Below are 24188 nucleotides of genomic sequence, written 5' to 3'. Positions count from 1 at the left end.
TTGATAACTAATCAGTTAAAACATCAATGTTTAAGATAGAAATATATATGCCTGACAAAGTAGAAAATGGTATATAGGACCTAAACATGATTGATGAAACGCAGTGAGATTCAAGTGTGAAATCATTAATCTTTCATGATTCAAAATGCGATCAGGTATTGTATTACTTCAATAAATTTCAAATTAACGGCTTATCTCGTTGCATTCACTATGCAGTATAAATATGTGATAACATCCCGTGTATGTTAGTATGTTTGTGCATGTTTGATACGTCTATATTTTATTAAGCGTACTGTTTTCTTATGGCTAAGTACATATCCTGACCAATTTTCATGCTATAGGAAATTTGTTCAAAAGATCTATTTATCAAAATTGACAAAATATTACACATGGCAGTATTAGCTAATTTTTACTATTATACTGATATATAAAGTCATGAACGATAGTCTACATACAAAATTATAATCAAAAGTTTTAAATCAGTTTTCTAGAGGTGACTATCTTGATTGAAGGATTTTCAGCCATATTGTTTTATGTACTATAATATAAAGTCAACCAAAATTTCACAATGAATAAGCTTTTTTAAACAGCAAATATTCTTTACAGATGTAATGGCATGAAAGCAAGTTTGCAATCTGCATAAATTTGACTACACGCTACAATCATCTCTCTTACAGATTTAATTTATATCTTATAAAGCCGCAATATCTATATCGTGATTAAATAATGACTTGCGTTTATCATTTGTGCATAACTATTTTATCTGCACGTCCTTTTACACATTTAGCTTGAAAGAAACCAGTCGTGAATATTGTATACAATTTAAAATTGAATGTCATAGTTTATACACGTCGATGTTGTACTCATATCTTTTATCATTTCTAAATGATCAGGAATATAATTTAATTCTATGAGTGATCAGCCGCGGAAAAAAGGTACGTTACTTTATCTAATTCAAAACAATGTAGGTACAGTATTTTAATGTTGAAACGAATACTAGTAAGGACTGTATAGGACAATTTCTACATTATTCGAAAGGCCGTAAATGGATCAGAGCATATATTTAGATTAAAGATATGAGCCGCACCATGTGTGTGCGTGTGTGCGTGCGTGCGTGTGTGTGTGTGTGTGTTCGGGTTTAACGTCTTTTTTTGTCTTTTTTAATCTTTTTTCTTTATTTTTCTTCTTTTTCGAGCCGCACTATGAGAAAAACCAACGTAGTGCATTGCGACCAGCGCATCCGCGCAGTCTGGTCAGGATCCATGCTGTTCGCTAACGCTTTCTCTAATTGCAATAGGCTTTGAAAGCAAACAGTATTGATCCTGACCAGACTGCGCGGATGAGCAGGCTGGTATGGATCTATACTGGTCGCAAATGTACTATGTTGGTTTTGTCATGGTGCGGCTCATATTATTTTTCTATCCTTTTTAATGCATTGACGTCGATAATATGTCTAGAATTGACAAATATAGAACAAACACTTTTTAGATATTCATTACACACATTAAACAAATAAAAAGTAAGAAGCACGGTTGAGTATTCGAAATCTCGGAAGTCGATTCAATACTTTTTTTATAATTTTTTTATATTAATCATTATACTACCAGAAAGTACAAATCAATTGCAGATAATCTAATAAATCAGTTCTCCAACTATTTACTATAGACAGATATATACCAATGGGTATATCTTCACTACGTTATCATAAAAAAATCAATGAAACATATCACAAGCTCAGTTACAGAGTGCAAATCTTAACTGAATTGTATCTTATAATTTAATTTATTCATGAATACGCAATTGCACTTGTTTACAACATGTTTTGTAAGACTGGAGTGTAATGTTAGAGTAATATTTTGATTATTGATAAAAACTTTTCATGCCTTAGTAATACAAATGCACATGACATTGATAAAACATACCTGACATCTGAAACATTTTAATGTAGTACTGTCCGATTTACAGATGGTTTTGTAAGTATATATATAAATCATCTTCAAGTTTATGCAGGAATAAATAGATCTGTATAGTCCCAGGTGCATTTCTATCACAAAAGAAAACAATACGACATTGTGAAATGATTATGAACGTTAATATTTATAATGTTAACAAAATTTGTACTTACTTTCACTATGATCTGATAAAATTATTGTAATTACGAGTTCACCAAAATAACCAACATTAAATATTTTTTCTATGTTATTTATTTGTGTAAATGTTCATTTTGTTCCTTTTAATAACAACATGTCTTGTGACGTCAGAGCACCAGTTCTTAAATCGTACATATTTGCACACAGATTGGTTTGTGATTATCTCTTTGACATGTATGGTGTGGAAATATGCCATATCGTGCCGTAGTTTTGGGCAACAAACCCTCTCTGCAATAATACATGACAACTTCCGGTATTTAAGTTATAGCATCTCGAGCATACTTACATACTATTTCCTAGTGGTGTCTTGGAGAAGAGGACTAAAATCCAACAGGAAAAGACATTCGAAAAATAGTTATCCATACGGCACTCCACGTGGAAACACTGCCACGTGACACAAATACAAATGAACGCAGCAACAACAACATAAACAACACAGAAGCAAGAAGCAGGCACAAACACACATGAAAAAGAAAGGTCAGTGGCAGAAACACTAATCGAGAGCCACAATCAGCACCCTACAAGAATCCCCCAACAACCCCTCACCCCCACCCACCCCTTTGCTTTTCAAAGAAACAGCACCAGACACAAGCAAAACTTTTCAAGTGGCAACTGCCGCTGAACAAAGGCGCGAAGATTGCATGGACCTGCAATGACCTTGTCTTATTCTCCTTTGCTATAAATAGTACTAGTTTCCCAAATGATACATATGAAGTACAATAAAGTTATGGTGCTATTTCGTTTTAGAGGTGTATATAAATATTATCCCTAGCGACCATGATACCGGTAATAATTTGGCTTTGTTTGAAAAATTACGTTCAATCATGATGCCAGATCTTGTGGTCAAATTTTCTAACAAACACTATCAAATATTTTTAATTCAGTTATATCTTACTTCTTGATTTAAAAGCATATAAGAGAAAAAAAATAGGTATCAGGAAATTAATTCTATATTTATGAAGAATGCTTTGAAATTTAATTACTAGTTTATATTTTTTACTATATTTTACAATCAAAATCGAGAAGCGTAACGCTTTACACGGGGTAAACTGCATTGTACCGTTAGTTATATATGTGCTTTACTATTAAACTCGGTCACAATAGTTATATGGCATACTCAAGGTCGTGTTAAAGCATTATTATAATTAATAGTCCCGAAGAAATATCAAGGATATTTGATTGGAGAAAGGTATTGATTTTAAAAATTCATAAAATTCTTGAGTATTATATAGTTCATAAACTGAAATCATAAACACGTTAAGTTTAAGCTGTCTAACACGCTGCGCTATTAACACAATATAATTGTCAACACAGGGACGTAGCTATTGGTAAACAAATTACGCAGTCGTAGAAAAGATCTAAAATGCAAAACAGGGACATTCTGTGTTTACATTGGAAATTTATACCTTTTCGGTACTGATTGTCTTCTTGTCTATCGCAAGATTTACATTGCCAATTTATTCCGTTTTGGTACTGACCGTATTTGGTTGAATAGTACAACAGAGCCAAAATTTACTATATTCCCATTTTATAAAATGAAAACTTACAGTTTATCAGCTAGATTAACAAAAGAAAAATACTTTACTGACTGTTTTTAACCGAAATTAAACATGCGGAACATTTCACATGATACGGATTGATAAATAACATTATAACGTCATTAACTCCCCTGTTTGACGTCGAAATTACGTCCCTTGTGTCCTTGACGTCAACGTCAAAACTATTGAATTAATTCCCTTTCTCTTATTGTTATATATTTAGACACACTGATGAGCCATTCACGGTGAAACTAGTTTGTGACTTTTATATTAAAATTTAAGAAAAACTAAGCGAGCGTGTGAAGTTATTTTATAATTTTACGATATTTTGTTCCCGTTTCGGGTTCTTTTTTGTTCGTGTTATATATATATATATATATATATATATATATATATATATATATATATATATATATATATATATATATATATATATATATATATATATATAACAAATATATATACTTCTGTTTAAAGCTTAGAATTAGGCTTTCAGAAACAAAAATCAAACAACACCAAATCATAGAAAGAAAGAGTTGTTTGACATGAAAATTGAACAGCATGTAAAACATGTATATTACTTTTCGAAACAAGTGCCAGTATACTGATATAAACATTGAATTCCGGAAAAGGACTGCCTAAAGGGGCCCAACTTCCCGACAGTCAAACGCCTTTAAAAACTCACCATTTACAAAGAACTGTTACACATGTTCGTTTTGATGCATTTGCAATAGCGTGCGAGTAGTGAAACTTCACATAACGGGGTGGAACACAGTTTTCAGCAATTGTTTATCTTTATTTCTTTACAAATGGCATTTATTTTCAAAGGGAGACAACTTTTCCGAATATTTTAAGTACAAATGGCATTTATTTTCAAAGGGAGATAACTTTTCCGAATATTTTAAGTATCAGTCGAGAAAAAAGATTTTCTCCCTTTGAAAATGAATGCCATTTGTAAAGAAATAAAGATAAACAATTGCTGAAAACTGTGTTCCACTTTGTTATCTGAATTTTCACTTCTCGCACGCTATTGCAAATGCATCAAAACGAACATGTGTAACAGTCGTTTTATTTGCATTTGATCTTGATAACTAATCAGTTAAAACATCAATGTTTAAGATAGAAATATATATGCCTGACAAAGTAGAAAATGGTATATAGGACCTAAACATGATTGATGAAACGCAGTGAGATTCAAGTGTGAAATCATTAATCTTTCATGATTCAAAATGCGATCAGGTATTGTATTACTTCAATAAATTTCAAATTAACGGCTTATCTCGTTGCATTCACTATGCAGTATAAATATGTGATAACATCCCGTGTATGTTAGTATGTTTGTGCATGTTTGATACGTCTATATTTTATTAAGCGTACTGTTTTCTTATGGCTAAGTACATATCCTGACCAATTTTCATGCTATAGGAAATTTGTTCAAAAGATCTATTTATCAAAATTGACAAAAATCAAACAACACCAAATCATAGAAAGAAAGAGTTGTTTGACATGAAAATTGAACAGCATGTAAAACATGTATATTACTTTTCGAAACAAGTGCCAGTATACTGATATAAACATTGAATTCCGGAAAAGGACTGCCTAAAGGGGCCCAACTTCCCGACAGTCAAACGCCTTTAAAAACTCACCATTTACAAAGAACTGTTACACATGTGTTTTGATGCATTTGCAATAGCGTGCGAGTAGTGACAACTTCGTGACCATTTTCATTCTTATTCTTACAACTGGGTGGAATCAAGTTGCAGCAATTGTTTATCCTTTATTTTAATTACAAAGGCATTTTTTTCAAAGGGAGAAATTTTCCAATTTTTCGAATATTTTAAGTACAATGGCATTTTTTTCAAAGAATAACTTCGAATATTTAAATCATCAGAAAAGATTCTCCTTGAAAATGAAGCCATTTGTAAGAAAAGATAATTCTGAAAACTGTCACTTTATCTGATTCACTCTCGCACTATGCAAATCATCAACGAACAGGTAACAGTCGTTATTGATTTTGATACTAATAAACATATGTTAGATGAATAAATGCCTGAAGTAAATGTTATGGACAACATATGATGAACGCAGTGAATAGTGTGAAATCATATCTTTATGATCAAAGCGATGATTATTTTAATATTTCAAATTAACGGTTATCGTTTCACTGCGTAATTGTATACACCGTGTATGTTATGTTGTGCTTTGAAGTAATTTTATTAGGTCTTTCTTTGGTAAGACAACGACCATTTCATGTATGAAATTGTCAAGATATTATCATCAAAACACACAATTAGAAAGAGTGTTTGACATAAATTGAACACATGTAAATGTTATACTTTGACAGTGCCAGTATGATAACTGATCGGAAAGACCAAGGCCCACTCGCTCAAACGCCTTTAAACTCACCATTTACAAAGAACTGTTACACAGTTTCGTTTTGATGCATTTGCAATAGCGTGCGAGTAGTGAAACTTCACATAACGGGTGGAACACGTTTTCAGCAATTGTTTATCTTATATTTCTTTACAATGGCATTTATTTTTCAAAGGAACACTTTCGAATATTTTAATACAAATGGCATTTATTTTCAAAGGGAGAAACTTTTCCGAATATTTTAAGTATCAGTCGAGAAAAAAATTTTCTCCCTTTGAAAATGATGCCATTTGTAAAGAAATAAGATAAACAATTGCTGAAATGTGTTCCACTTTGTTATCTGAATTTCACTTCTCGCACGCCTATGCAATGCTCAAAACGACAGTGTAACAGTCTTTGAAATGGTGAGTTTTTAAGGTTTGACTGTCCGGAGTGGGCCCCTTAGGCAGTCTTTTCCGGAATTCAATGTTTATATCAGTATACTGACACTTGTTTCGTAAGGTAATATACCTGTTTTACATGTTGCGCAATTATCATGTTAAACAACTATTTCTTTCAATGATTTGGTGTTGTTTGATTTTTGTTTCTCAAAGCCTAATTCTAAACCTTAAACCTGAAACGTAGTTTAAATTTTTATTTAATACATGAATAAACAGACGAAATAGTATCTGTAACTAAGTGGACGTGACTTGGACACGTCTGAAATGTCCGTTTCAATAGCAATACATGCTGCTATGTAGTGTACAAATTTAATCATCTTACCACAGGAGTCTGAAGTTCTATCCATAAGCCACTACTAGACAATATATAACAAAAGGACCCCCTCTATATAAAAGTGTTTTACAGAGAAGGAGTCTTTTATGTACATAGACTTGTGGTGGCTTATGGATGGAATTTCAGGCTCCTGTCAACTTACAATCTTTCAAACAAACATTTTATTTCATGCAAAATGTACGTTATATTGAAAATAGAACACGAGAGGAAAATGTAAATATTGTAAATTTGCTGAATGCCATTTTCAGTTATTATGTCTAAATATACGTGATTATATCATTTTATTATTGGATATCAACGTAAATATTAAGAAGTACCGCGTGTTAGTCGTGTGGTTGACACAGTATTCTTTTCTAAAAAAATTACTTTTGGTAATTATTGGAAATAATTCATGAATATTTGAAATTTCAAATTACATGCAGTTCAGTTTCATTGTGGAAATGCCTCCAGATTGCCCCACAGATCTTCTAGATACAAACAATTCCCGAGGGATAAGTCATTGTACACCCCCTGCCGTACCCCCAATCCCTCAAGATTATTTGCGTACACATTCTAGAAAATCTAGATCCAGATATACAGATATCTATAATTGACTATGTTATTGTTACGTAATATATTTAGATAATTTTATACGTTTTGATGGTGTTTTATGTTTCAGTACATCACATTATATTGCATTACTTATTTATCATTTTCTCTATTTTTGCAATATCTAACTATTGTAACTGTACTTCAAAAAGTGGTTACAATTGAGCTCGTGTTAAGTTAAAATACGTTATCATATTAAGGTAGTGGATCAGTAATGACACTCGACGAATTCTATGAAATTAGGTTTTCTCGCTAGGCTATTCGACACTCTTTGTTCAAATGTAGCTCGACGCGCATATGGCCTTTAATAAAACCGGAGAATACCGAAATCGCATACGGAAAATACGTGATTTGCCGACTATCGTTACGGGTCCACTACCTTAAGATATTTATTGCATTTAAAATTTAACCTTTAGTGCTATTTCTGATAATGTATTATTGCATTATCTGCTACATTAAATCAGACATATATTAATTCTAAATATACTCCTTACTTACACAGATGACAACAGATCGTGAGACAAATCGTAAGAAATTCTCAAACTGGCTCCAGGGCGTTAATTCTCTGAACATAACGAAAACGGCTCTGCATGATCATGTTTTGGAAACATGGAAGGAACGATTAATGTCCTGGGATAAGAGCGAAAGAGATCATATTCCCAGTTTCCTTAAGTGTGTTGCGAGCGATAAGATAAAAGTGATAAAATGTAACAATAACAACAATAAGAAAGAAAAGGGTGCTGATAAAAGAAAATGGGACTGTGTTTGTGAACACGCAATCTGTAAAACAATTCTAGAGAAAATACTTGACCTACAGCAAAACCCAGGTTTCAATATTATTTGGAATAGCTATATCTGCGAAAATCTGTCAACTGTCGACGGTCAGTTAGAGGAAGAAGATGAGACAGAGAACATTCCAAGGGTTGAAACCAGCTCTGCATGGACACTTGTCTATGAATGGGTAGTTTCCAAAATCATTCCAAAAACTCATCGAAAGGTAAGGTACAAGGACATTTTTGATAACTGCAAACAGAAACATATTTGGTGCATAGCAAACATGTTTATGCAGCACGGAAAAGCTAAAACTAATATCGCCAATACTGGGCCACAAGACACGGATCCTTCGATGTTCTTCAAGATGATGAAAAACTGCAAGCTGTTTGAAATTGAAAACGAGAACTACATATACGATACTGTGAGTAAGATTTTTATGATACCAATTTTTGCATACGAATTGTATATAACATTTGTTGGACCCTTTGTGAGTGCTGTATTCAAATAAACCTAAACAAATGGCTAACAGTTGAAAGTTCTGGGAGATAAAGAATTTATTTTCTTGACAAGGCTTTAACGATATCACCTTCAGTAATTTTTTTCTTGATATTAAAATCTCTTGGTTGGAACAATATTTCAATAACAGTTTTCAAACTGTTAATACATAACCTTACATGTAACAGCATAGAGGAGTATACTCGTAGCCCATTTAAAAAGTCTCCTGTCACCCTCTAAGGACCAAATTAAAAGATAAAATGATTTTACGTGTTTTTTATATTTTTAATCTTACGCGTCGTATATATTTCCTTTCCTCAAACATCCCCCAACCCTTCTCCGCATTGTTTAAGTTACTGTTACTGTAACTTGTTTTCCTTGAAATATTTTCCTGTTATTTGTCATATACTTTGCGACCAAATTCAATTTTTGGCTGTCTGTCGTTAATCAGCTTTCTCAAACACACACACCCCACCCACACACACAGAGACACACCCAGCGAACATTACACACTCTAAAATTGATACCCCGTTCAGAATGTGCTATAACTAATCATATTTTACGGCAAACTTCATCGGCTGTCTGCTGAAACATCCTGTTCATCTTTGTCATGCCTAGCTTACAAGTACGCTAGTAGTACTCTATTTTTTGTAAAGAATAAATTAGAAAGCCTTTATAAGTTTTTTTGGAGGGATTACGTCGCATCGACACAATTATAGGTCATATTTCGGCTTTCTAGCTTTGTTAGTGAAAAAAGGACCCCAGGTACCCCTCCATGCATTATTTTATCACGGGCGGGTACCTGGGTAGAAGCACCGACCTTTCGTAATTAAGCTAGCTGGGTTGAGCCTTTATCAGAGCCTTCATTATATATGTAGTCAGTGTAAAAGTTTTGTAAAATAGTACTACTTTAAATGTACTGTTTCAGGTAATTCTTTGTAGAGACAAACTTCATCATTCACCAAGTAATCGACTGAGGCAACAGGAGGCTAAGACTCATCTCAATTCTATGATTGAACTTCTGAAGAAGTTTGAAGATGTAACAAAATGTAAAGAAGCTATTCAAGACATAGAAAAGGTTTGTAAATATGTTTCTTTTTTTTCTAAAGACAAACAAAATTTTTTATGTTCATCTGATTTTGTAAATGCATTGACCACATACCAAAGAAAACTATTAGACAGAATTTTAAGTGGTCGACATTTTGCTTGCTAAGAGTGACATTGTTATCCTCATGAAGTTCTGAGTAAAGCTACCTGTTTCCACTACTTTCAGGGAAAAGAAGTAAAAGTATGGAAAATATATTCTAGATCGCTACATTTGCAATTGTTACATATATGTAACATAACGTTCTATTATGTCATCATGAACAATTGAAATTGAACCGTTTTAAGACACCAATTAGACGGTCTTAATTCAAAATTTCTAGCTTTCATTTGAAGTGTTTCAAGTAGACATAATTTGCCATTGGATTCTAAATGTTTAACTTATATTAGCCTACTTAATTCAGTGACCATAAGCCCAGAAATGATGTCTGTAAAAATAAAAGTTTTTTGGTTGTAATGCAGTAGGGTTAATGCATATATATGTCTTCGTATATATATATAACATCTTCAGAATTCCTGGGGATTGATTGGTGCACAGCTCGTTTGAGCAAGTTATCCAACATATAACTGGAAATCTGTTGATATTCTAAAGGTAAACAAAATGCAATATATTTATTGTAGCAAAAATGTGTAAAAGAAGATCATTGTCATTCCTTTTAATATTAAGCGTATATAACATGGGAGACACGTGATGATGTTTTAAAAGCAAGTAGTAATAGTGCATTTTTCATATAGCCTATACCTGCAGAAAACATTGCTTTACAAGAACTATCCATGAAACACTGCATCTTTGTTTAAATATATTTGATTTTTACTAACTTCAATATTTGGTGGCTCTGCCAGTAACTTAGATAATAATTTCCTGATTATGTACACGATTTTCACATCTAAATAATGAAAATGACACTTTCTTATCGATCGTTTTTGATACCAACCGATGTATTGCCCAATATTGTCCAGTTTTGAGGCATTTACAGCGTTACAAGTTATGGCAAGCCTAATAGTGTTTGTCTTCATACGATAGACTTGATAAAACAGTATACTTAGTATAAAAACATTATAAAATGCATAATTATGCAGGAAATATTATCAGAAATATTATATGTCAACAAACATGTAAACGTTGGTAAAGTTCTTTACAATTCATTTATTTCTCAATAGAATTGTATTTATGTTTTGTTGTTGTAATGCCAGATGCTACAGGAAACAGTTATGTCCTTGTCTGTGAAGAATGATAATATCAGTGAGTTAGCGAGGCAAGCGAGGCAAGCACTGGAAATGAAGAAATCTGCTCTCGAGGTAGATACAAAAATCGACACAACAGTAGGGTTTAAAAGCGATGATACTGAAGGTTTATTGGAGGATACAGCTAAAGATCTTGACAGAATTAGCGATCCTCAATCTGCAGTACCTATTTATGACGTAAGTTGTATACATTTAAATAGCTTTATTGACATACCTCTTACAATCACAGTGCGCTCCAATACCTAATTTGTATATTTAAATAGCAGAAAACAACTTCTGAGAGTGCCAGTCGTACAAATCAACATTGCCCTAATGTCCTTGTTTTATATTACTTCTACATTGACATTTATAAACTCTACCGCTATGTATACCTAAACAGTCATATGCTATTTGTAAAGGATGTTTCTGGTTTGTCCAGAATTGTATAAAGCGAAAGGTGTTCGACTATAAGGTGATACTGTGATCCAGTTACCCAAACTATCAATAAAGTACACATAATCATATTATCCATCGCAATTCAGCTAAAAGAATAAAACGGTAATTGGCCATGCATTGTCTGTTATTATGTTTCACGTCATTAGTATATTGCAAACACATATTATTCAGGCATCAATGTGTTAAAGGATACCAGCCACCAATGTGTTATCAGGTAGTAGAAAGGTTAATGTATGTCTGTAACAAAAGGGTGTGCTGTATACAAAACAGTTATAGATTATGTCAAGTTGATTCTTCATTACATAAGCTTGTAGCGTCCTTTTTCTTAATGAAAATTAAGTGTTGAAATAAAAAACATTGGTAATTTTCATGTAGCATGATGGGAAAGTTGGTCAATATTGATTTTTAAATACTTCAAACTGTGATTTTTCTTTTTCAATTAATTTTAAAAAATTAAGGGAATGAAATCGAGAGAGGATTACAAGCATGAACATGGGAAAATTGATGAAATTCAACAAAAACTGAAGAAAGTGGAAAAAGAAAACGAAACGCTTAAACATCACAAGAGAACGGTAAATATTTGATTGATACAGTTTCAGTGAAAACGTCTTTTGTAATTTAATATGTTTTGTAGCATTATGCCGTTTATTCATAATTTTACATTTCTACTGCCCTTGCTTGAAACTCTTTCAATGACACTACACATTTATTCACAATTCAATTTCTTGTGAACACGATAGAGACCACATTTTTTAAGCAATTTTGATCAAACGTGTACAAAACTTGTATTGGCATGATATCTCGGTTCCTTTCGAAAACTGGCAAGATCCCATTATGGGTTCTAGAGTTAAAGGGCCAGAATTTGCTGTTTTGGTGCATCAACAATTGTTTGTCTGCACGATAGTGGTTTCATTTATGATTTTATTTTTACCAAACTTTTTACACACAACTTGTATCACTATAAGATCTTTGTTCCTTTCTTGAACTGGCCAGATCCCATAATGGATTCCAAAGTTATGGCACCTGAAAGGGTCAAAATTAGCTATTTTGACCTTGTCTACAAAATAGCAGCTTTATTTATGATTTTATTTTAACCAAATTTGCACACAACTTGTATTACCATAAGATCTTGGATCCTCTCTCGAAGTGGCCAGATTCCGTTATGGGTTCCAGCGTTTTGGCCCTGATAGGACCAGAATTAGCTAGTTCGACCTTGTCTGCACAATAGCAGCTTCATTTATGATTTTTTTTTGACCAAACTTGCACACAACTTGTGTCACCATAAGATCTCGGTTCTTTTCTTGAACTGGCCAGATTCCATTATGGGTTCAAGATTTATAGCCCCTGATAGGGCCAGAATTGGCTATTTTGACCTTCTTTTCACAATAGCAGCTTAATTTGTGATTTGAATTTAACCAAACTTGCACAAAACTTGTGTCACCATAAGGTCTTGTTTCCTTTTTTGAACCGGCCAGATCCCATAATGGGTTCCAGAGTTCCAGAGTAAGGTACGAACTTAATTTATCCAAGAAGGATCTGCTCTAGTTCAATGTTGGATATAGTCTATATTTTTAAGGAGATAAATTAACTATAATTTTACTTTGTCTGCACAATAGCAGCTTCATTTATGATTTGATTTTAACCAAACATGCAAATATCACCATATGATCTTGATTCCTTTTTATACGCCAGAAGGGATGTATTATGTTATGACCTCAGTGCCCGTCTGTCTGTCTGTCTGTTGGCTAGCAATTTCCCCTCCGCTCTGTAACTCTTGAACCCCTTAAAGGATTTCAAAGAAACCTGACACAAATGTTCACCTCATCAAAACGACGTGCAGAGCGCATGTTTCGGATGGCTCACTTCAAGGTCAAAGTTACACTTAGGGGTCAAAGGTCAAATGGCTTTGTTTTGTGTGTATATTGCTTTGCATTTGCGTTGCATTGCAGAGCTCTTGTTTCTGTTTGGCAAATTCTTTTGTTCACTTACAATAATTATTTTTAATTACTTCCGTTTTATGTTACTGTATATAGCTTATTTAGTAACTTTTTTATTATTGGCCGTAGGGAAAATCCGAGACCATTTTTCTGTGGTACAACATGGATGGTACCTCCAATTTTTAGGTGTATTTTGACATATCTGTACCTTGTCTTTTTTTTTCTTCTTCTTCTTGGTTAAATTTCTTCCCTTTGTTGTTCCTGTCCTTTGGACTTAGATATTTTTTCTGAGGACTTAGATTTATTTTTAATTTCTTCCCTTTATTGTTCCTGTCCTTTGGGCTTTATCAGTCAAAATTTTGCTCCTATCCTCCTCTGATGTAATCCTTCGGGCATGAAACTACTGGCCTGATTTGAAAATAAATTTATTTGAAGTAACTTTAAGAAGTTTTCAACTACATTTTCTCATAATTCTTTTGATTGATCTTGATTAGATTTTTTGACCTTCTTGTCCTTAAGTGCAATGTTAACAGGTGCGCGATATAGGGCCATCATGGCCCTCTTGTTGTGAGTTTGTGAGTTTTGTATGCTGTTTTAAGCTTTAATATCGTGGAAACAGTTTTTAATTTGTGGCTGCATTAAAACAAAGGCGTACCTACCAAATCTTTAAGATTTATTCATTGGGAAATCCTGTTTAATATTAATATTTGTTACTTTCTTGTTTAGGGATCCCGAAAATGTCTTAAAGAGAAAGCCAGACTTTGTACCAGTTATTTTATTTTTACTTATTCGAGTCACTTAACAAATCCTACTTTGATGAACAATTTATTGGCATTTTCTTGTTACGAGATATGACTTAAAATTCTTCAAGATGTCTTAAAGAGAAGTTCGAATTTTTACTTTTTATGAAATATGCAGTTCTTATGATCTACTAATATATATTATGTTTATATGAGTCTTCCAATTATACAAACTTTTTAATTTTGTTGACAAATTGTGGTAATTCGGTTCCGCTTATGCAGGTAGGATGGCAACATGAGCAGTGTTGACATTTTATTATCTCACATAAATAGACACAATCAAACGGAGTCTTCTCTCCGCAAGTAACTCCCAACTTCCCTGAAACAGAGGTGGAAATTTTTGCTCTCAACCATTTTAGTATGAAGATAATGAAAATGTATTTTTGAACATTTAATGCTTCCGGTGAATTAGACGACTGGGCAGAGCGAGAGTTCACAATTTTCTGCAACTAAGGATGAACAAGCAAAGGAACATGTTGCAAAGATGGTGAATATTCTGACAACTGCTGAATCAGACCCGAAACTATATAGAATAATAACGGAGCAGTTAATTCCAGTAAGTTGTCATAAGATGGGTTGGTGTTGATTACAGGTAATGTCATTTGTTTTATGCAAGTATAATTCCTGTCTTATGGAGATCACTTTCTGTTTATTAAACTTATATGTTTCATAATTGTTTGCGTAATTGTGCGGCAAAGATTTATAGCCTTTTATTACGCATTTTTGTCCAGTAATAGGTAAGCAATAAGTTTTGTTTGATTATTTATAATACTTTGTCTAGTATAAGAGAAAATGTAATATCAGAGTTTTTAGCAGCATTGAATTCATTGATACACATCATTTGTCTTCAAAATAAATACAAACAAACTATCATACTGGTAATGTTTAAACTTAAAATTTCGAAAGTGAAATGAATTTCCTTATTTCGTCTTCTTTTTTAAGTCCCAAAACAACTGATTTATATTTGTAAATGTATCCCAGAACTCTTTGAAGTTTTCTTTATACAATTATTTATAGTTATCATTTTATCTCGTTAAAATTCCGCTGCACTGACAGATAATGGTACATTCTAGCAATGCTTGATTTGTTTTGTCAGTTAAATAATGAAAGAAGTCATGCGTCGTAACATAACATTTATCTTCATGTTTTAATTAGCATGCTAGAATGAAGACAATCAAGGTTTATTGTAGTTCATTGTTGGATTTAACACCGTTAAATTCTTCAGACAATTAACCCTTCTCTCAAACGCTTGCATAAATACTTATAGGAACTTTTTTAATTTTCATAATGTCTAGGCTTGATTAAAATTCATTGTCAAAAATCATTTTCTTAAGATATTTTCGCCCCATGTGGTTCTGGGACGATCTATGTATGAAAAGAATTGGAACCACTGCCTTACCCTTGCATGATCGTAAGAGTCTTAACACTTGGTTTTGCTGTAACTCTGTGATTCCAGCAGGTATGCAAATTTTGATTCCATACCGCCCGTTTTTATTTCGAAGTAAATGAGATGTGGAACCAAAATTTGTAGTCCTGTTTGGCGCCATATAACCAATACTGTTTTGGTGAGCCGTAAAACCCACATAAGATAATTTATGCAGATTACAGCACTTTTTGACACCGGAAATTCAAAAAGATAACAATTTCGACATTATATAACGTTTCGAGTTGTTTTAAGATAGACAAATATTTTTACATAAATCAACGTTAGTGAAGATATTTTAAAAATACAAAACGACAACATCATGTATCTTGTATGTTGAAATCTTTACAATGATGTACCGTTTACTTGTATATAGGTAATAGATCAAGTCACTGCAGATGCATCTGATATTAATGAAAACATTAAAGAAAATGTAAATGAGGTTCATGCACTCGAACAGACTAATCAGAAATCAACAGAAGATAAACAAAATAGCTGCGATGAAACTGAAGGTCTACAGGTGAGATCTGATAATAAACCTTAATCTTCTACTGTAAAGGTACGAACTTAATTTATCCAAGAAGGATCTGCTCTAATTCAATGTTGGATATAGACTATATTTTTAAGGAGAGAGATGTAGAAAACTAAATGTTCCCACTTGTCAGTGTATATAGAATCAAGTAAATATATAAAAAAAAGATCATTTTGAAAGAAAAGAAATCTATAAGACATTTTTTCCTAAAAAGCAGCAAACGTTATATATATAATTATATATAAGCATTTTTCATCATAAAGATGGGATGATGTAATTTACATCTCGCCTTTTTCACTACGAAACATTTAACTGTTGTAATAAAGAAAATCTGAATTAAAAAAAAAGCTTTAAAATACTGTAAGGAATTTTTCACATCTAAAAGACATTTTGATATTTTTAGCATTTAAAGATGTAAAAATGTAGTAAATATCCGATGACCTTCACTTTTTATCGCTTATTTTGAATAAGTTGGTTTAGGTCTTTGTTTGTTTGTTTTTTTGGGTTTAACGCCATTTTTCAACAGTATTTCAGTCATGTAATGGCGGGCATTTAACAAAACCAGTGTTCCTAAATTCTATACCAGTACAGACCTGTTCCACTAAAGTAACTGCCAACTTCCCCACATGAATCAGAGGTGGAGTACTTATGATTTCAAACACAATGTCGTTTATCAAATAGGCACGGAGAACATACGCCCCGCCCGAGGATCGAATTCACGACCCCGCGATCCGTAGACCGACGCTCTACCTACTGAGCTAAGCGGGTGGACTGGTTTAGGTCTACAAATAAACAAAATTAATAATAGAACAGTCATGAATGATTTTGATACAAAGAAACTCTAGAAATGGTCATTAAGTATAAAAAATGTTTCTCATAGTTTGTAGGATGTGCGCATATTAAATACAGATAGTATATTAGTATATTAAAAATTATTGACAACATGAAGAAAGTCAATACTTATTTTAGGGACAAGACGGAAACGGTGAGGATTCCAGTCATGACACGGAGGGTAAGTAACAATAGTTTATGATTACGATAACTTTAATTTGAACGCATCAAACACGATACAAATGTACTTGTATTTAGACTGAATAAAATGTCTTTCAACAATTGTTGAGGAAGACGTTAAACCCGAACACACCAAACACTTAACAAACGGTATCTCTTAGAATCGTAACGTGTGCTTTTATTTTTAGTATGATAATATTTCGATACAAGTATCTTGGTTGCGTTTTATGCTTCTAAAGAACATCTTGTAGATTTTATTCTTTATTGAATTGTGCTGATGATGATAGGAGAACTATTGTACCATATCACCAAGTTAAAAGCCAAAAGGTCAAATTTATAGATTTTTGTAAAACAGTTAAATGTGCAATCAAATTATGAATTCGTAATGAATCTGTCGCATCCATGTTGCCGGTACAAAATCGAAACTGTCTGTTTCAATTATTGGATTAGTGGTCATAATGTAGAGGTAAAATGTTTGAAATGTGACTATGACTGCTAACATAGCGATATAATAGGGTTATTATAACAGTAGCTTGATCTGGGATGCAGTATTCGGCTCGAGTGGATTTTGCAAGATCTGATCTCACGAGGCATACCCAACTTTTTTCTTCTTAGGCGTCTTATCAAGCCATCCGCAGCGGGGTGCGAGAAGAGCCGCCGCAGAGACTTTCCGATATCAGACAGACCTGAGATTTACATTGAAATATAGAAGGATTAAATTTTGTTTCGACCATTCTTATTTCCTGTTCTGATATTTAAATTTATCACTGTTCCTACCATAAAATTCATTTTCTTATCTTTCCACTGGTGTATTTTTTATCAATGTAACACTATTTCTTCTTGCTTCCAATTTCATTTGAAACCAACCATAGTATTTCCCTATATAACCTATATAAAATGCAAGCAAAACACGTTTTTCGCTTACTTTAAAGAACATTTAATACTGTTTCTCCTCAGAAACAATTTTTATCACTGTTATTACGTGAAAGTATAACAAACAAAGAAAATGATGATATAAAAATATTTAAAGTAATTCAATAGCATCTTGCTTCCATTTGCATTCAAAAATGGCTAAAATTGCACTTTAGTCACTCTGCCCAAAATGTCCGAGTTATGTTCGGTTAGCTGATAAGATTCTCGGTCTTGCTTGAAGTATACCGTAGTAGAGGCAAAGATATTAGATCTATTATAGCTGGGATACCATTGTAAAGCTCAAGTTTTTTGGCTGATTGTTTTAAAAATAAAAGATAAAATATTGCCTTTATCCCATTTTTCGTTACATATCGTTTATTTCATGTTAAAAAAAGAAAATGGTGTCAAAAATTACTATGTATTTCGGTAAAAGTCAGTCATGTGTCATTGTTACAGTCAAAAAAATGTAAATTGTCTCAACCACGTATCATTGAAATATTGCATTTTAGAATATAACAGATTTAAAATGCCACAAATTACAGTTTATAGTTTTGTAAATTGTAAATCCACGCTTCACTGTGACTAACAGAATATATCGGTTGCATTTTTGCAAAAGTGAAATTAGTGCGTGCGAAATAAAAGTAGTATTTTTATGTATTACCAGATTGCTATATGACATAATGGACTAACACATAAATTTAGCACTACTGGAAGTATATAAAATATTCTATTGATTCGAGTGTTTAATTGTAATTATCATACAGTCGAACAAATAGTTGTCAAAACTATTCTAAGTTTAAATGTGAACAGTGGCTTGACATGATATATCTTTTAACTTGATATCTTTTTATTTAAAATAGATTTTAATATTACAGTAATTTTGATCTGAAAGTAAAATATCATATAGCATGTTGGCTGTTTTGCTAATTATATATAAGGGTGTACTGTGTTTCTGATTAATAGCAAAGTGTTAAGTATAGCAGCTGTCAGCATGACAATATGATAAAACTTATGTTAACACAGCAGGTATCCGCGCCTGTATAAGGGTCAGCTATAAAAAGAAAAACTTCATGATGAAATGAAAAGAAAGAAAATGAACTGGATATTTAATTAAATCATCATATTTCTATCCTAAAAATATATCCTAAAACGTTGACTTTTTCGGAAATTATTGAATACTTTTGATCACAGAATTGCAAGTTCACACAACTGCATGCAGTGTGTGCTATCCATACGGATAAATACAACCAGACGTTCTGTTGCGCAACATATCATACTTGATTAACTAAGCAAATGCGATAGTGGTCTGATAAACCTAAAATTTTAGTACTTAAAATTATGTGACCGGTGTCTTAAGTTTTTATTAATATTTTTCTTTCTGTACTGTTACATATTGTAAATACATGTGTTTTAATTGCTGCAAGTTAAAGTTTCCACAATGCCAGACTGCCTTAGTCCATTTCATAGCCTGTACTCAAAAATGAACTTTCATTTAATAAAATCGAAAGAAAGCCTTGAAGCAAAATGTTATTTTAACACTAAATATTACAAATCGAGTTTTAAAAGTTTTTGATGAATCAAAATTTTCTTATCCGGATACCTTTACAAAATGTTTTTAATTAAAATTTCAATCACATATCACTGATGAAATGATATTTTTATCATTACAATTCATATGATCATAATTACATCATAGCTATCTTTTCATAAGGTTGGTTATTATTTGAGGTGATCATGAAAATATTTTATCCTGTAAAATTCTTGCATTAATTATACGGACTCCCATTTCGTCTTTCCTTTTCTTTTATAGATGATAATAACACTGTTTATTTGTGAAAAGTAGCCTGGGTTCCAGTCGGTTGATTTTTCATGTGTTTCTGTTCTACTGCTAGAAACTAAACGGGCCAGTAACAGCAACTTTCTCATACACATAAGATAGCGCGTATGTTATGACAAAGCAAAAAATATCACCGACTGAATCTCAGGCTAGGTGATAAGATACGTTATGTTACCAAACGGGTAGATAAGGGGAGAAACTCGCATATCTAATTCTTCTTATCAACGGTAAATACAGGGTACTGTCCCTTGATGAAAGAAGACTTTAGTTTGACATGCGCGCAAGCGCCGAGTGTGATCCGACCTTGCAAAATCCACGAGAGCCGAATACAAAGTCCCAGATCTAGCTACTGTTATAATGACCCTTTTATTATATACCTTTACCATTTTGATTCTTGTTTTGTTCTTGAACGAAATCTTCAATGTTTATCGATATTAAATGGAACATACTGAAGTTTTTATGTGCGCTTTTTATAGAAATGTGTCGGGTAATACATTTTAACGAAAATAGTCCGGCAGCATACAATACGGAAGGTACAATACGGAATTTAAAGGTACAATACGGAATTTTTGTCTGTCTGTTCATATTTAATTGTGAAATACAAGCAAATTTTTTACAGAATTCATACAGGTATATAATAAAAATGGCTATCAGCTTCAACAAACAATGCTAAGTTTTATCTAGTAGTGAATGGATACGATAGTGCCATACTGTGGTTATTTTTTTAATTTGTTTTATTTTATTTTCAGGTAATGGTCAGTTATGGACCATTCAGTACCTTGACGGTTCAAGCAGGTAAATATCACAGGCAACGTTTGATTATAAATAGACATGTGATACTGGTTTAAATATCATAGGCAACGTTTGATTATAAATGGACATGTGATACTGGTTTAAATATCATAGGCAACGTTTGATTATAAATGGACATGTGATACTGGTTTAAATATCATAGGCAACGTTTGATTATAAATGGACATGTGATACTGGTTTAAATATCACAGGCAACGTAAGATTATAAATAGATATGTGATACTGGTTTAAAACAACAAATGCTACCTAAATGGTTAAATACTATGGTACATTGAAGCATCATGTTAACTCGTAGATTTGATCGCAATTAGTAACGGCTGCCTCACTAATGACAGGTAATTCTTGTATATTTGTGGGTAGTGAAAAAATAAAATTATGTGAGTTATAAAACGTTTTGTTTAATTTCTTCTCGATCATAACTTCCCTTGCATTGATAATTTTTTAGTAATATCTGAGTAGTATCTGATAAGTAACTAAAACGTGTAAGATCTTTGGTAATTTGTAGGACTTGGAAATCTTTTTGTTTTCTTTAATTCTAAAAATTACAGTTCTATCTTTTGATATGAGCTTGGAAGTTATGTTTTAGCATTAAATCCTAACAAATGTTACATTCCCAGCAAATGTGATTATTTCAGTCATATAATTATATTTCCGAACAAAAATGAATATTATACAATTGCCTCTACTATCACCGTATTAGTAAATGTTTAAAACAAAAAAGAAGTGATAATATGATATAATCTTTAAACAATGAGTTTAACAAAAAACGTTTGAGAAGTAATTCACAAACAAATTCATGAGTTATACAGTGTAAGAGCTAATGAATGTACTAAGAAATAGTGATCCATCTTTACGCAGAACTAAACTAAATGAGATTCATGGGACAACTACAATATTTTGGTGTTGCAAAACTTTTAAAAAGCTCAAAGATTATCATTTTTTCCTATTTTGTCAATCTATTTATCATGTAATTTAGAAATTACTCATGGAGTTTTGTAGGCTTGTGGCTTTGAGATAGAATGTATCTTTATGTCTTTGCTCTTAGTAATTATGTGCTCGAAATTTAAGCCTTTTTATGAAAATATTGGGTGATTTTACACATTTTTTTATTTCTAAATGCATTGTTTTTAGTGTTTTACAACCAGCACAGCATTACAATGTAAGACAGGACGAAGAATCTACCGGGCATAGTTTCTTAACATGCTGCCGAATATCGTCGGCTGAGATTCTGTTGGCAGACCGCACCAAGAAGAAGTTAAAGAAACTTGATGACAAATACCGAATAATTAGCTGTCTGGATCTATGTGAATGGCCTTTTGATATATGTTACGTAGGTAACAATGAATGTGTGGTAGCTCTTCTCGGAAAAAAAAATGCAGTTTGTGGATGTAAGAGATGATATGGAGCTGACAAGGTCACATGATACAAACCACGATTGTTCTGGACTGACCTATCATGATAACCAGCTGTATGTTATGGATAATAAATCTGTTTATATATACAGCACAGATGGTATAATGCAACACGTTTTGTATACACATAAATTAAACGAAACTGTGTTTCGGCATATTGCCTTAAACGACGATTCTAGTAGGATTTACATTACATGCTTTAACAATGGACTTGTCACTATTGACACCTCAGGAAATTACATCAATACCTTCTCAGACCCAGAACTAGGGCATGCCTCGGGTGTATGTGTAGATGGCGGAGGTAATGTTTTGGTTTGTGGCAGCAAATCTTCCAATATTCTAAAAATTTGCCCTGAAGGTAGGCAGAATCTTGGAGTAATAGAAAACAAATCAGGTGGAGAGGGGGATATGACAGCATTATACTTTGACAGACAGAATGACGTGCTTATAATTGCAGGCCAATCAGGAAATCTTACTGTTTTAAATATGAAATAAAGCCTTAAAGGAGTTATGCTGTTCAGATCACAATATTACAATGTAGAATTTGATTCAACCCTACATGACGTGTTGATGGACTGGTTTAGAACAAATTGACCTCTAGACGAAGAAATTTCCATAAATATACTGTAAATTCATACTTTGTTGGCATTTAGCATTTCAGCGTAATTAATATATTGTAGATTTAATACATTTATTGATCTCTCACATGGGTAAATCAAAGATATAAAAGAAAAGATCTCCATGTTCTTCATTTATATGCAGTTAGACTATTTTAGCTTTAATCCCTCGAAATAAATGGGCAAATAAAATTTAAAGGTGCGTACTTTTGTGAGATTAATCCATGATTAAATGCACTCTAGCACTTGAAGTTAATTTTATTAAATGATTAAAATGTGTGACAGTCTCGTTTTTTTTTCAGCAATTATAACTAGTTTCCAGAATATAAAACACGCAGATTATTATAACTAAATACAAGAAGACAATACAGTTACGTAGGCAATATTATACTGGGAGCGCGATAAAACATCGACAGACAAAACATCGACACGACAAAACGCCTACGCGACAAAAGCTCGACAAAAAACATCGACACAAACATCGACAAAACATCGACACATAATTTATTTACACTTTTTCTACATTTTCAGGGGTTAAACTACCTTGAAATTTTTACTATATATCTGAAAGGTTCGGTCTAAATCTTTAGACAGTCAAGATTAAGACTCGAACATTTACGGTTAATGTTCAGTTAAAGGGTGGTGGTATTAAAATGTGCAGTTGTGAAAATTGTTGTCAGGTACTGACCAAACTTACACAGCTGACACAAAATTTAATACTAGTTCGATTAAGTGCAACACTGATATCTTTTATGTGACAACAACTCAATTTTGATGACAAAGAGCCTAGTTTGAACATACTAGGACATACTAGACAAGTTTCGTGTCAAATAATATCATTCTATGTCACAGATAACAGCTCATTTCTGCATTTCTGTATGTTCATATTCGTAAGATATCTGTAATTTAGTCAATAATGAAAAAGGTTAGCAATATGGTTTAAATTCATTCAAATTAATTGAAGTATGACAAAAAAAAATGATATACGTTCCCTTACTCTGCAAAATTAAAGACATTATTTCGGTAAGGTTTAAGATATTGGCAAAACAACAAAACGTCTATTTAGAGGATTATATATGTCAGTATCGACTCAAGTTATGCGGTTTCCTTTGATCATAGCAAACTTTATGTAAATAAATTGGTTTTCATTGTACCGTTAAAACCGATGTATTTGTCATTCATAAGTTGTTGAACTGTTTACATTTGGTAATTATGAACAAAAGCATAAAACAATAAAACAGAGATAATTTGACAACCCTGTATACAATACTATCGCTTTTAACTGTTTTATTATTTAGAAGGAAACATTAGCCTAAGAGTTATTGTTATAAATTAAAGCCATAACCGTTTTTACGAGTTGTCAAAAAATAACCACCGAATACTTATTGTAGTTAAACTATTGAATTTCACTAGCGCCG

The 24188-nt window shown here is 32.5% G+C and overlaps 1 protein-coding gene across 2 annotated transcripts; it reads left to right on the top strand.

Moving 5' to 3' along the window:
- Nucleotides 1-797: 797 nt before the first annotated feature.
- LOC128552041 (uncharacterized) lies at nt 798-22972 on the top strand. Of its 2 annotated transcripts, none has more exons than XM_053533039.1 (10): nt 798-935; nt 7926-8618; nt 9621-9770; nt 10991-11218; nt 11935-12048; nt 14626-14769; nt 16013-16156; nt 17138-17180; nt 20678-20723; nt 21873-22972. In XM_053533039.1, the coding sequence occupies exons 2-10, from the start codon at nt 7926-7928 to the stop codon at nt 22138-22140; spliced, it is 1830 nt and encodes a 609-aa protein (XP_053389014.1). In that variant the 5' UTR covers nt 798-935; the 3' UTR covers nt 22141-22972. The 2 variants fall into 2 exon arrangements, with proteins under 2 accessions (XP_053389014.1, XP_053389015.1); XM_053533040.1 differs by lacking the exon at nt 798-935 and adding an exon at nt 3223-3339.
- The last annotated feature ends 1216 nt before the right edge of the window (nt 22973-24188 follow it).

Source organism: Mercenaria mercenaria, unplaced genomic scaffold (assembly GCF_021730395.1).
Source record: "Mercenaria mercenaria strain notata unplaced genomic scaffold, MADL_Memer_1 contig_1972, whole genome shotgun sequence".
NCBI lineage: Eukaryota > Metazoa > Mollusca > Bivalvia > Venerida > Veneridae > Mercenaria > Mercenaria mercenaria.
Note: the sequence above shows the minus strand (reverse complement) of the source record. Positions and strands in the feature narration are given on the sequence as shown.